Source organism: Mustela erminea, chromosome 2 (genome assembly GCF_009829155.1).
Source record: "Mustela erminea isolate mMusErm1 chromosome 2, mMusErm1.Pri, whole genome shotgun sequence".
Lineage (NCBI taxonomy): Eukaryota > Metazoa > Chordata > Mammalia > Carnivora > Mustelidae > Mustela > Mustela erminea.
Genome location: NC_045615.1, coordinates 21,761,959 through 21,774,696, shown reverse-complemented (window position 1 = coordinate 21,774,696; position 12,738 = coordinate 21,761,959). Strand labels below are relative to the sequence as shown.

General features: G+C 39.3%; 2 protein-coding genes across 5 annotated transcripts in view; one reads left to right on the top strand and one right to left on the bottom strand.

The window, feature by feature from the left end:
- The window catches only part of NR3C2 (nuclear receptor subfamily 3 group C member 2), a 336,934-nt gene that overhangs the window by 254,486 nt on the left and 69,710 nt on the right, over positions 1 to 12,738 (top strand). For all 4 annotated transcript variants that reach the window (XM_032330605.1, XM_032330591.1, XM_032330596.1 and 1 more), the window contains one exon: positions 11,823 to 12,167. In XM_032330605.1, the coding sequence (XP_032186496.1) occupies positions 11,823 to 12,167 (345 nt within the window). The remainder of the gene's footprint in view (positions 1 to 11,822; positions 12,168 to 12,738) is intronic.
- LOC116582838 (60S ribosomal protein L23a-like) lies at positions 274 to 789 on the bottom strand. The gene has a single exon (XM_032330634.1). It carries the CDS (start codon positions 777 to 779, stop codon positions 306 to 308), a length of 474 nt encoding a protein of 157 aa, XP_032186525.1. The 5' UTR covers positions 780 to 789; the 3' UTR covers positions 274 to 305.

The window sequence follows — 12,738 nt, the reverse complement described above, 5'->3', positions numbered from 1 at the left end:
CTGGCATTCTCTGCATCATAACAGCTAAGTGCAAATCACAGGGCTTTGAAAGGTCTACAGTAGTTATTCAGTGGCTTGAAATTTATCATTAGAGTGATACGTGGCAATTATTGGGTCACTAATAAGGCATATCCTCTGGGATGTCATTACCAAAACAGATATCCTATACACAGATAAGACAACTTAGAATCATGCAAACAGTTTTAGTCTACTAACCAGCTTGCCACCTAGAGTCATGAGTAAAAAAAAAATTTTTTTTTTATCATGAAAAACACTGTATTTAGATTTGGCCAGCTGGGCTCCGTTTAGACGATCCCAATTTTGTTGGCAACATCCAAAGCATCATAGTCAGGGGCCAGTCGAACATATGCCTTCTTCTCTCCACCAGGCCTGATCACGGAGTTGACCTTGGCCACATCAATGTCATAAAACTTCTTCACAGCCTGTTTGATCTGCTGCTTGTTGGCCTTGATATCCACAATGAACACAAGCGTGTTGTTGTCTTCTATTTTCTTCATGTCTGCCTTGGTAGTCAGGGGGAACTTGATGATGGCATAGTGGTCAAGCTTGTTTCTCCTGGGGGCACTCTTTCGAGGGTATTTGGGCTGCCTTCGGAGATGCAGAGTCTTGGGTCGTCCGAACGTAGGTGATGTGTGGATCTTCTTCTTTTTGAAACTGTGGACTCCCTTCATCACTGCTTTCTTGGCCTTCCAAACCTTTGTTTTGGCTTCGGGTTTGGGAGGGGTAGGGGCTTCCTTCTTAGCTTTCGGTGCCATCATCGTAAAAGAGATTTCCGAAGAGTCATAAGTAACTTTTTATCCAACTTTGACCACTTTCTCATGATAATCCTGAAGAAACTATTTTTAAGAAAGCCAGAATTCTATTTGGTTGGCTTCATGTTCATGCGATATGAGCAGGTATTAAAGTAGTTATCGGATAGCCAGGAAAGGTCTTCACCTTCTCCCTCATAATTTTCGTCAAATGCCTTCCAACATCCTATAATAAAATACAGATAAATGTTTTACTGAGCCGCTCCTCTATAAAAATTGCTGCTAACACTGCTAATAGGCCACTGAACTTGAAATGATGAGGCTGAATGTATCTTTCACCTTAACCAGCTGGAATCTCAACAAATTCAAATTTCTGGAACTTTATTTCCTCTGATTTAAGACGAGGAGATTAAACTGACTGTTTTGTGATGTACCTTCTGGTCCTAAAAGGCTATGATTCTGTTAGAGTGCCAACAATTTGGATATCAAGTGTTGAACTAGTGAGTCATTTGGGGCAGGAGAAGACCACAGCTTTTCCCTGCGTCCTGCGCTCTTTCCCAAGGATGGGTCAGGGTTAAGGGCAGAGTCATTTCCCATCATTACGCCCACAAAAAGGAACCCATGCTGCTGTGTCTAACTCAGTGATACTAATTGGGCCCAAAGATTAGGAATGTTGAGTACCTCCTTCCTGGATTTTGTCTCTAGATAGAATATTTCTTCTACGAGGTTAAAGAGGTAAAAAACTTAACTTTTGGCTTTTCCCTTTATCATCTCTCATTAGACTCTCTCAAGGTTAGAGCCAGCAGGGCTGCCTGCCCTCCACTACTGTACTTGATTTTCTTCTTCTTGGAGACACCTGACCTGCCTTTGTGATCAAATTAAGGCTGGGTTGAGCCTTGGCTAGAGCTGTTTTCTGTATAGACTGGCCTAGCTCACTGGGCTTTGGAACGAAACCTAACATATTGTTTTCCTCAAGAGCTTTGTTAGAGAATGGTGACTGTAGTCATCACATTAAGAAATGCGACTGGTTGTAGAATATCAGCAAAGCATTCATTCATTTTCACTTTTTCCTCTTTGTTCAGTAAGCACTTATTTAATACCTGCTGTGTGCTTTGATACGTTCTAAGCATGAGAATATAGAACTCAAACAAATGAGTATAGACTATGTTCTTATGTTGAGCATGTCTCATGATCTTTATTGTCTATGATCATACCTATAAAGGGAGAATAGTTGAATCTAGGAAAGAATTTTGAATTTTAACTCTAGGACTGAAGAAATTCCTATGACAGCTTACAAATTCTCGAATGGGAATGTTATAGGCTTGTGTCCCCCCCCCCCATTCAATTATGGAAGTTAAAAATTATTATGGGCACTAAAAGTGGTGTTTTACATTGTATGTGCCTTAGAACCACATTGTCCATTTGAAAATCATAGCACGAAATTGGCTCCAACCCAAATCAGCAATGAAGAATTGACTCCTAGCCAAGACCTGTGCTCTGGGATTGACAGCCATGGGCCACCCCATGATGCTAGAAGAGGCTCGTTTGAGCACCAGCAAAGCCATCAGTGCAGTTTTTCATCAAAAGCACCATCCATTCTCCAGAGCTACATAGAAGGGTGTTAAAAATCACAACAGCCTAGCAGACTGTGTTTTAAATGAAGGGAAACCCATCTTTGGAATATGAGCAGAATACTAATGGGAAAATGGCAGGCAGTTTGTGAGAAGAAACCATAACTGTTTTTGTTTAATCTCCTTACTGTAAATGTGACATTACTTTAAAAATTACTTACAGTGACATAAATCTGAATTGTAGCCTGAAAGAAAAACTTTCAGAATGGCCCAATTATCCTTCCTGTACTACTTAAATAGTCTCCAGAAGACCTCCTCAGGGCAGCTCATCTTCCAGCTGTGATGGAGAAGGGTAGGCTTATTTTCATCTAAATCTATAGTTCAATCTCCTATGTGAAGGAAAAATAGACTATAAGGAATCATGGAATATAAAAAGGAATTTAACGTTTACTTCTCCTAAAAAAGTTTCTTTTTATGGGTTAGCATCATATTTATTAAGAACTTTCTTGAGACTTTTCCGCCCACGGGTCCTGTCCCTGTGCTTTAATAAAACCACCTTTTTTGCCCTAAAAAAACAAACAAACAAAAACTTCCTGAAATTCTTTCTTGGACATTTTTTTTTTTTTTTTACATGTAGCTAAATGATATAAATTTGAAGACTACTTTTGAAACTTAAATGGAAAGTATATTCTTTTAAAGATGCTTTTGTCCTGCCTGCTGTGCTGAATTAGGTTTTGAGAAAGCCACCAAAGCTCTGGAATTTACACTGTGGCAGAATACCAGATGAAAAAAATAGCTGTTCGTCTTCTAAACAGAGCAGAGAGGGCAGGCATGGGAGTCCGCCCCCACCCTGGCATGGCTCTGCTCACCACCAGGCAGCTAAGAAGGCTCCTCCTCAGCTGTGACCTGCGACCTACCAACACAGACATCATCAGAGTGCCTCAGAATGTTCTAGCGCTAACCCCGTGTGCAGAGAAAAGCTGGAATGAAAACACAAGAAGCAAATGCAAGAGAATCACTTATTCAAAAAAGGCCATTTGGTTTGGCTCAGCTTTATCTGGGAGTTTCCAGACCAATTCAGCCTGTATCCTGAAGAGATCCCAGCCTAGAAAAATAATTTTTTTTCAAGTACATGCATCATTGGCTACTATTAATTCTTAATTTAGACTTATTCTGATAATGTCAGTGGAATAAAATGTAGAGTAATATTTATTTAAAATGCATGAAAGCTACAAATATTGACATTTGTTTTCTGTTTCCTCAGGGCTATTTAATTTCCCTCCCAACTTGATGTCATCCTGTTAACTTGTTAACGTGTTTACTTATCCTTTTTTTCTATTAGCGTTAGCTTCTAATATGAAGATTTTTTAAAAATTCTGCTTTGCTTCTTTGTCTTGCATTTTTTTAATGTTGAAATACTAGAGTGATCGTACTCAGAAATGCAGAGTGTTTTCTGTGTTATGCCAATTGTTAAAAATACATGTTTATATGAATTCATGGGATTATTATTCTGTGTTTGATTATCTAGTTCACCAATTCTTTTTCTTGCTAAGAAGTTTTAATAATTTTTAATCATCTAGTTATAATCTCCACATCAGTAGTCTCAACTAAAACCTCGTCAGTTTAGTTTTCATGTAAGGAATGTAAAGCATTACTTATAATTTGATTAAAATTGAGATGACCTTATAAAAAATATGCTGTTAAGTAATAGTCCTTAAAAATAATTAAAACTATAATGATTTGGCTCTAAGTAATTATTTTACAGAAAGAATATTGAGCTATAAAATCTTTTGAAGAAAACTGGTATTGGAGATAAAACTATCCTCCTAGTCTGCATATTTTTGCATTCCACTCCATAGCTTTTCTTTCTTAGGTGCACAAATAGTAGTCACAAAAAAAATCTGAAATTGAATTTAGGCCTCGTTGCGTTCGAATTCTGGAATACTTGCGAGTTGTAAGGTCACTGGGTACAATGAAAGGGACCAAGAGGCAGAAGCCACTGCACTAAAGTAGGAACAAATGCTAAGAGGGAAAAACAAAACAATCGAAACATGCCTAAAAAATGATGTTCAGGCAAATGTTAAAGCATTGTATTTTAAGTGTTCTCTTAGAGCTTATTTATAGAATCTTTTGCCAAAAATGTTGTAAAGAAAAATGCCATTCATCAAAAGTAAATAACCTAATATATCTATTGGATAAGCTTTTGTTTATATATTTATAAATCTAAATAAATAAGCAAACGTGTGTGTGTGTGTGTGTGTGTGTGTGTGTGTATACTGCTACTTAAGGTAGATCCCACTGAGCCAGCTTGCTGGTTTGAGAAGGTACGCATGGGGCCCTTTCTGTGGATTTTTTGCCCAGCATGTGTCCTAGCATCTGACCAATTCTTTTTGGCCTGAGCCAATGGAAGATCATGCTAGGGCGCAGGAAGGCACAGTAAATTAAGCTGGGCACTGTAGTCTGTTTCCAGGTCACTGCCTTCTGCCTCTTTCTCATACCTTGTTCACCCTTTGACCTTGTTAGAACAGTAATGTTTCTTCATAAAACATTCTTAATGAGACTATTTACCTTGCATACCCAATGAGATCATGCTTTGTGTTATAAATTCTGTGCTCAAACATATGCCAAGGAAGGCAACCCTTGCAGCTGTTAAAGAATTAACTTTTTAACTGAGGGAGGGACCTTTCGCTTGGCAGCCACAGCCAGCGTGGCACTGTTTTTCTTATTTTGAGTTTATTATAAAGCTAGATGGAGGTTTTTACTCTCCTTTTTTTCCCCTTTTGTGCTTATTTGTTCGTGTTTTGCTTTACGTCCACAGATATATCGATCTTGAGCATAGCATAGTTATTCCTAAAGAATGTGAATTTACAAAGCAGATAAATAATATGTATTTTTTTTTTCAAGAATGTTCATCTGATTTCAAAGATCTGTTTGACCAAAGAACTCAACTCTCAGTCGCAGTGGAGCTTAGGACCTTTATCTTTGATCAGAAGTAGTGAGTTCTTCTGCCCCAATATATACTATTTTTTTTACACAGACCAGTCTGAATTCTGCATCTTTTGGTACCTTCTTCCATCAGAATGAAGGTGCCCTCACCTGAGCGAATGCATAAAGCCTGGGACACCTGCTACAGCAGTAGCAGCCCGAGAGTATACCGAAGTTGGCCCTTCTGCCCAGGGAATGAGGAGAGAATATATCTTGTGAATCAGTACAGGTCATAATATGCCTTCTGCTGAAAAGATTACTCTCTTCAGTAGAGGCAGCCTAATGGTAACCTTGCTGAACTTGTAAAAGTCATTGGAGGGCCGGGCCCTTTTTCACCCCGCTTTGACCTCCTGATTTGATGTCACCTGCACATGTAATGGAGCTTCTGTCTTCTGTTTTTCCATTGTCATTACAGTAGTTCACCGCCTACTTCCTCTGCCACAGTCCTGTCAGTGCCATCCTTGTGACCCTGTGCACACCGCCGTACCCGTCTGAGTGGTGGTGATGACAAGCAGTACTGACCTCACAAGGTCCTTCTGCAGATTCAGTGAGATCTTTTTACAAGAAAATATTGGAAATAATGCCATCCTAGCACTTAACATACAGATTCTCAGTGAATGGCAGCTTTTCACTATCGCTATTTCCCCACTAATAAAATTAGTTTAAGGTAGCCGCAGCCTGGCCAGACCTGGAAGACTTGCTGGGTCACCTTCAAAACTCTGGCCCCAAATGGAACCTTCTCCATACATAGCCTCATCGTACACACATTCCTGAGTCTGACTGTCATTGAAAGAAAAAAGGGAGGAGGAAAAATGTTGCTATTAGAGGAAAACATTATATAAAATAAAATATAAGTGTCATAAAAACAATCATATTAATCATCTGTCTAGCCCCAGAAGTACCTTGTAGGCAGATGCTTGCTTTGCACCTTTCCCACCTCTTGTCTCCAGCTGGGAAAGTATCAGAATATGTCATTGGGGATTATCTTCTAGAACCTTGTTACTATCTCTGCAAAATTAGTAGACCCCCTATTCTGGCTGCCTCAGATTCACTTAAGTCTCTCTGATGAGATTTGCCTTCTGGTCTGAGGGACTCTCCTCTTAGAGGAGTCAGTGGGGCTTAACTTTGGGTAATCCTTATAGAAGGAGGTGGCCTGGCGCACTTGGGTCTTCAGTGTAATCTGAATCACACCCGAAGCAAACCAGAGCATGGTGGGAATTAAAGCAGAGAGATACAGGAAAATGTGACCTCCCTGAGAAAGATAAAACAACTTCTCCCTCCCATCATCCAACTCTCCAAGTATCTTGTCAGTACCACGGATCCCACACTTATCATGGTCTGCTTTACAAGCCTAAATACTTTCTTTTTTTTTTTTTTTTTTCTTATGTATTGATCCACCTTCCTTCCCCAAGATTCTGATCTCTTGTCCAGGCTCAGATCTTGTTATTCAACACTGCTTACAGAACCAAGACACCTTCTACACAGTGGGTAGATAGTGGTCACTGGCTAAGTAGTGAAGAAACAAGTTTTCTGACAGCAACAAAATTATGTCTATTATAGATGTAAAGATATCTGTGGGTATATTTGTACACACATTAAAATTTAATATGTGGAGATCCACTAATTTGGAATATCTTTTTTCCCCAGGTTTATTGAGTTTATGATTAACAAATAAAAGATTATTTATATTTAATGTGTACTAGTTGGTATTGTGATATACCTGTGTAATGATTGCCACAAGCTACTATATATCCGTCACCTCATACGGTTACCATTTTGTGTGTGTGTGTGTGTGTGTGCACGTGTGTATATAATGTTTTTTAAAGTGGTCACAAGTTGGGTTTGAGTTTGCCGTGGCATATTTTCTGTGTTGCTAACATAAACAATGCCTGTTAATTTATTAAGTTATGTACATTAACATGAGGATGTTTAGAGAAAATTTTTAATAAAACACCCTGTTTTCAAGTTCTTCAACCACTCAAGGAGTATTTATAAACAATTGAAATGCAGCTTGTTTATTATCAATTGAGAAGCTAATCATTTAGTCATAAATCAAGGTGCTGGCCGCTCACCCCAGCATCCAGCCTCGTGAATACTCGATGCTCTTTTTCCTGTTAGTACCGATGAGAGAGGTTTTGCTGCAAAAACCAATTAAACCTGTAGAAAGATGACATTCCCTCATTGGCTTTTACCACACAGAGATATTTGGTTGTTCTCCCGGCTCCTAAGTGTGCCTTCTCTGGCAGTAGAAAGGCAAAGAGCAGCCATGCAAATAAAGGGGATGAGGAGGGTAGGAAAACATGACCGATGAGAGGGTGACAAGAGAAGCGGTCTGTTAAAGGAGGGATGACGGGATGGGTACCGTTCTTGTCCTGTGGGTTCAATCCAGAAGTTATATTTGGCCTGTGAACAGAAAATCCATGTTTTCACATAAGCTGAGTATATCCTCTCTAATATTTCCTGCCAAGATCTAGAATTTCAAGACCTAGCATGGAGCTTCTCTAAAATGACAGAATTCTCACTTTAAATTTTTCCAGTGAAATGTGATGATTGAAAAAAATCCCATCTCAGTCTTTTATTCTACTCGAGAAGAAGAATAAGGAAAGAAAAAAAAAAAACAAAACCGTGCTAATGACCCATTTCTAGGGTAATTGGTACTTGAGAAAGATCACGATGAAAGTACTATGAGAACCTTGTTTATCCCCTCATTTTACTGTGAGATATAAGAATGACAGAAATCCTAGCTGGCCATCATACTACTCCCCCAAAAGTTTGTCAAAAAGGTTTCTTGCAGGTCCTGTCAGCTTCAGAAGAGAGAGTAAACCAAAAAGGAAGTCTTGTCATGCGACGTTTAAGGCCTTTGTGAATCCTTAGAACTCATTGGGAGTTTTTCACACTTTTTAGAAGGTCCAGCCAGATGTTCCCTGTTGGCTTCTGCATATTGGTCAGACTGGGAAGCAGGGCCTCCCCATTGCACAGCTCCTGGGGGAGCAATTCATGGAGAATCTATAGAGTTCTGGCTCCCAGCAGTGCCAGGAAAAAGTGGCTGCCAAGATGCTGTTAGTAATTAAGGACTTGGCAGCCGAGGGCCGCCTGTAAGCACATCCTAGTTACTGTAACTTCCAGGTAGAACAAGAGAAACTCCTTTAGGCCTAAATGGGACTGGGACGTGTTCACAGTCACGTTACTGCACTTCCCCGCACACCGTGCACGTGCACACCCCCCACCCCCCGCAGCTGTCATTGGCACTCAAGAAATGAAGTAGGACTCCGGCCACCTGGACGCATGCGTTCCCAAGCCCAACACCCATTAACTCCATGGTAATTTAGTAAGGTGGTTGGTAAGCAGTGTTAAGACCCCAAATTTATGTTCACTGATGCTTTGGATAATGGAAACATGCTTATTAAGGATCTTTGGCAAAAGATTTTCCTGTGTAATTAGCAAACATCTTAATTATACACTTGGACTTGAAGCTTGTGCTAATCTTAAAGTATAAAAATGATGCAAATTAGACAAAGAGAAAAGGATTAGAAGGGAAACCGCATAGTGTAACTCCATTACTAAAGTATAATAACTTATTCACGTTTATTAAAATTTGAGTTTGAAATAATTCAACATTTATTGAGTACCCATAAGCATCATTAAGAGGACATTATAGGAACACATAAGACACTATTACCAACTTTTAGAAGCTTTCATTTTAGAATACAGCATGTATTAGAAGAGCAGCATAAAATTTTCAAGTGTTTTAGAAAGGCTACTTTGAGTAATAAAAGTGTAATTAATTATGTAACTCCCTGTACTTTTAGAAAAGATATTGGACGAATACACATGACTGCAAAATCTGCACACTGAAAATATTACCCTGAGCTTTTTAAATAAATACAAAGTATTACTCGATTCCAAGTGTGTCCCACATATGTTCACAAAATCTCAGGGTAAAGTTAAATGTACCTGAAATACCAAACAGAATGTTGATAATCTGCTCACTAGTTTACGCTACAGGACATAGTCTTGTGGATAAGTGCTAGAGAAAACGTTAAGCTCTCTTCTTTTTGATATTTCATGGCATTGACCTTAAATCAGCCAGGAGAATAAACACAGCATGATAGACTTAAGGCCTAAAACAAATATGAGTTTTATAATTAATTTGCAAGCAAATATCACTTTTAATAAAAGTTGAAAATATAACCCTTGGCTATTCCTAGTCAATCAAATTATGGTTATCGTCAGATGTAGTCTTAAAATGAATGAGAACATTTTAATGAACCGGAATATTTTGAATATTTGCAAAATTTTGGAAAGAATGGAAGTACCATTGAAATATTATATCGAAAAAGTAAAAAATATATTATTTCAGATGCTAGTAATAATTTCTAATATGGTTTTATTTTTCTTTCCCAAGTTAGCCCTCTGAGAGATGGGAGAGGGAAGCCCCATCATCTCCATTTTTCAGTGAATCAGTTGAGGCTTAGAGAAAAGTTTGTGTGACATAGGCCATTTGAAATGTCTGATTCCCCAAATGGTCACTATGTGCTATTGGTGAGGCACTTGGCTGATTTCTTAGTGGTCTCTCACTCATCCATTCCTCAGAAGCATCTGAGTTCTCCACTGTAAGCTCAGCACCCCTGGGCAGAACTCGTTTGCAGCTTCCCATTTGCATATGTGAATATGATACATTTGCTTTTCATTGAAGCAATTCTGAAAAATCAGATTTTTCTGACACATATCTTTTATTGAAGGAGACAGTCTATAAAGAAATGATTTGAAATGACTGTTTTAAAATTGTTCTGCTAATTTTAAACTCCTTAAGGATAGGAATTATATCTTTTAAGCAGATAGATAAGACAGATAGATCTGTCGTTGGCCAGTGATTTGTCTTATACCTAAATCGTGTTTCTGTAATGAATGTGGTCAGTATTAATGGCCACAGTTGTAATCAAGAATGGTTGTTTTTTACAATCAAGTTAATTAGTGTGGCATATTTCTAGTTTACATTAAGTTTGTATTCTAGAAGTCCCTTACATGTTAGAACTAAGTAGAAGGTACCTGGTCTTTCAAGAATTTTGAAATGAAGTATTCAGTAAAATTGGAAACCTTGCGTTTGCAAGTAAGTTATCACCATAGCTCGAAGTTTAGTTTGGCATTTCTAAGCTACTTTCCTTTTTACCCATTCAGTCCTCCATCCATCTTCCTGGTTATCTGTCCATCTCCCCATCCACCCCCATGCAGCTGCGTCCACCCCCCAGTTCTCCCATCTGCCTTCTAGTCTCCCTTCCACCTCCCCGGTCTTTCATTTCTCATTGTCTGTGTTAGGAGCCCTTGAAGGAAATGAGAAATAAAAACAGTTGTTATTAAACTTAATACTGACCCTTTGGTTTTCATTAAAATGACCACATTATATTCATTGTCCAAAATTTGGCACTCCTTAGAGTAAACAGGGTGCTTCTGGTAATCACGCTGAGAAAACCAGCATAAACCAGGACTGTTCTCAGCAAATCAGAACACAAGGTCACTTGTACATAATATGTTCTCCTAAAAATCTAAAGTAGGATTCCATTATAGTATTCTATTTTTTTATTTCTAGATTATATGATAACGTGAATTGTTTATATCAAAAATAGTGAGACAGGTTTTTGAAGATTTTATATGGGTGTATTGATGTAACTTAAACCTGATTTTTTTGTAGCATTAATTCCTGTACATATAGTAGTTAGCTCTCTCATTTGAAATCATTTAGATACTTAATTTAGTCCCTTTTGTTGCATTGCTTTGGGATTGATTGCTGTCCCATTATTTCAGTGGAAATCTGCACATCCCTGTCTCCAAGTGCAGCAGTTACCCAGGGGCCAGAGGGCTGTAAACGAGGAGCGACACCCAGGCTTTGTGTTTCGGGGCTTCTCAGTATAGCTGGGGACGTAGCCCCAGGAGCATTTACACGAAATAAGTGCGGCAGCCAGCAATCGCACATGGACCAGAACAGGAAACGTGGTAGAGAGGCACCAAGAAGAACTAGTAAAGGGACCAGGGAGAGCTAATTAGAGGGAGCAGAGACAGCACTGGAATCGTAAGACCCATTCTGGCACTTGTTGGCAACTCATTGGTGGGTAATAGCGGGAATAACTGGTTTCTGTAAGATTGAACTGAGGCATATGTAACTTACTGGCATACGAAATAATTCTCCTTCCTCTGAACTCCCATCTCTATCATGTGTTAACTATGTGATCTTAGAATTCTTAACCCTCTGGTCTGTTTCCTTATAGAATAAGAATCTTAATAGTACCTATTCATAAAATTGCTAAATTGCTTAATTGATAGGAAATAGGACTGTGCCTGGTATTAGAAAAATACTGACAAGGGACTATTTCTGTTAGTGTGGCAAGACATCTTTCAAAGAAAGTCATCAGTTTAAGTCAGTGTTTAACTGTAACTTACCTGGCGTGATGTATCCCAAACATAATCTTAATTTACCCTTATCGTTTATAATTTTTTACAGCGCGAAAGTCCAAGAAGTTGGGCAAGTTGAAAGGTATTCACGAGGAACAGTCCCAGCAGCAGCAACCACCACCCCCGCCCCCCCAGAGCCCCGAGGAAGGGACGACGTACATCCCTCCCGCAAAAGAGCCCTCAGTCAACACAGCGCTGGTCCCTCAGCTCTCCACGATCTCACGAGCACTCACGCCTTCCCCTGTTATGATCCTTGAGAACATCGAGCCTGAGATTGTGTATGCAGGCTATGACAGCTCAAAACCAGACACCGCTGAGAACCTGCTCTCCACTCTAAACCGCTTAGCAGGCAAACAGATGATCCAAGTGGTGAAGTGGGCAAAGGTACTTCCAGGTAGGAACGTCTCTCCTGTCACAGTCTGCATCCTAAACTAGAGAAGTCAGGGCAACAGATTTCGCCATCTCCAACAGTGCAGTTGGAGTTAGCTCCCCGTTTAATCCTCACACCATATTTTTCCATCAATATCAAATTAATGAAGTATGTAGGGAAACTGTTCACGTGCTCATTTCTCCTGAGATGTTAGGGCTACGGGTTCTGTTGTTAATATACATTTCTTGTGTTGATGATTGGAAGGCAACATTTCAGACCCAAAATATTCATAAGGTCAAATACATTCTGTTTGTGAGAACGCAATGAGCCCATTATCAGCATCATATGACCAGGGCCAATCTTAGCGCAGACAAGGAAGTGAAGACCTACCGAGTAAGTGGTATGAGACCCTGAAAGATTGTTCTTTCTGAAAACGGCATCTTACCTCCGGCACCCTTTAAATTGTCCTTGAAATTCCTCCTTTAGTCATTTTTTGTGCTGTAGAATTTTATTAATAAGGCCCCTATTAATCTACAGAAACATCACTTAGAATGGCTATCCCACTGTCCCAGTCCATTAAGCAAAGCAGTTTCTT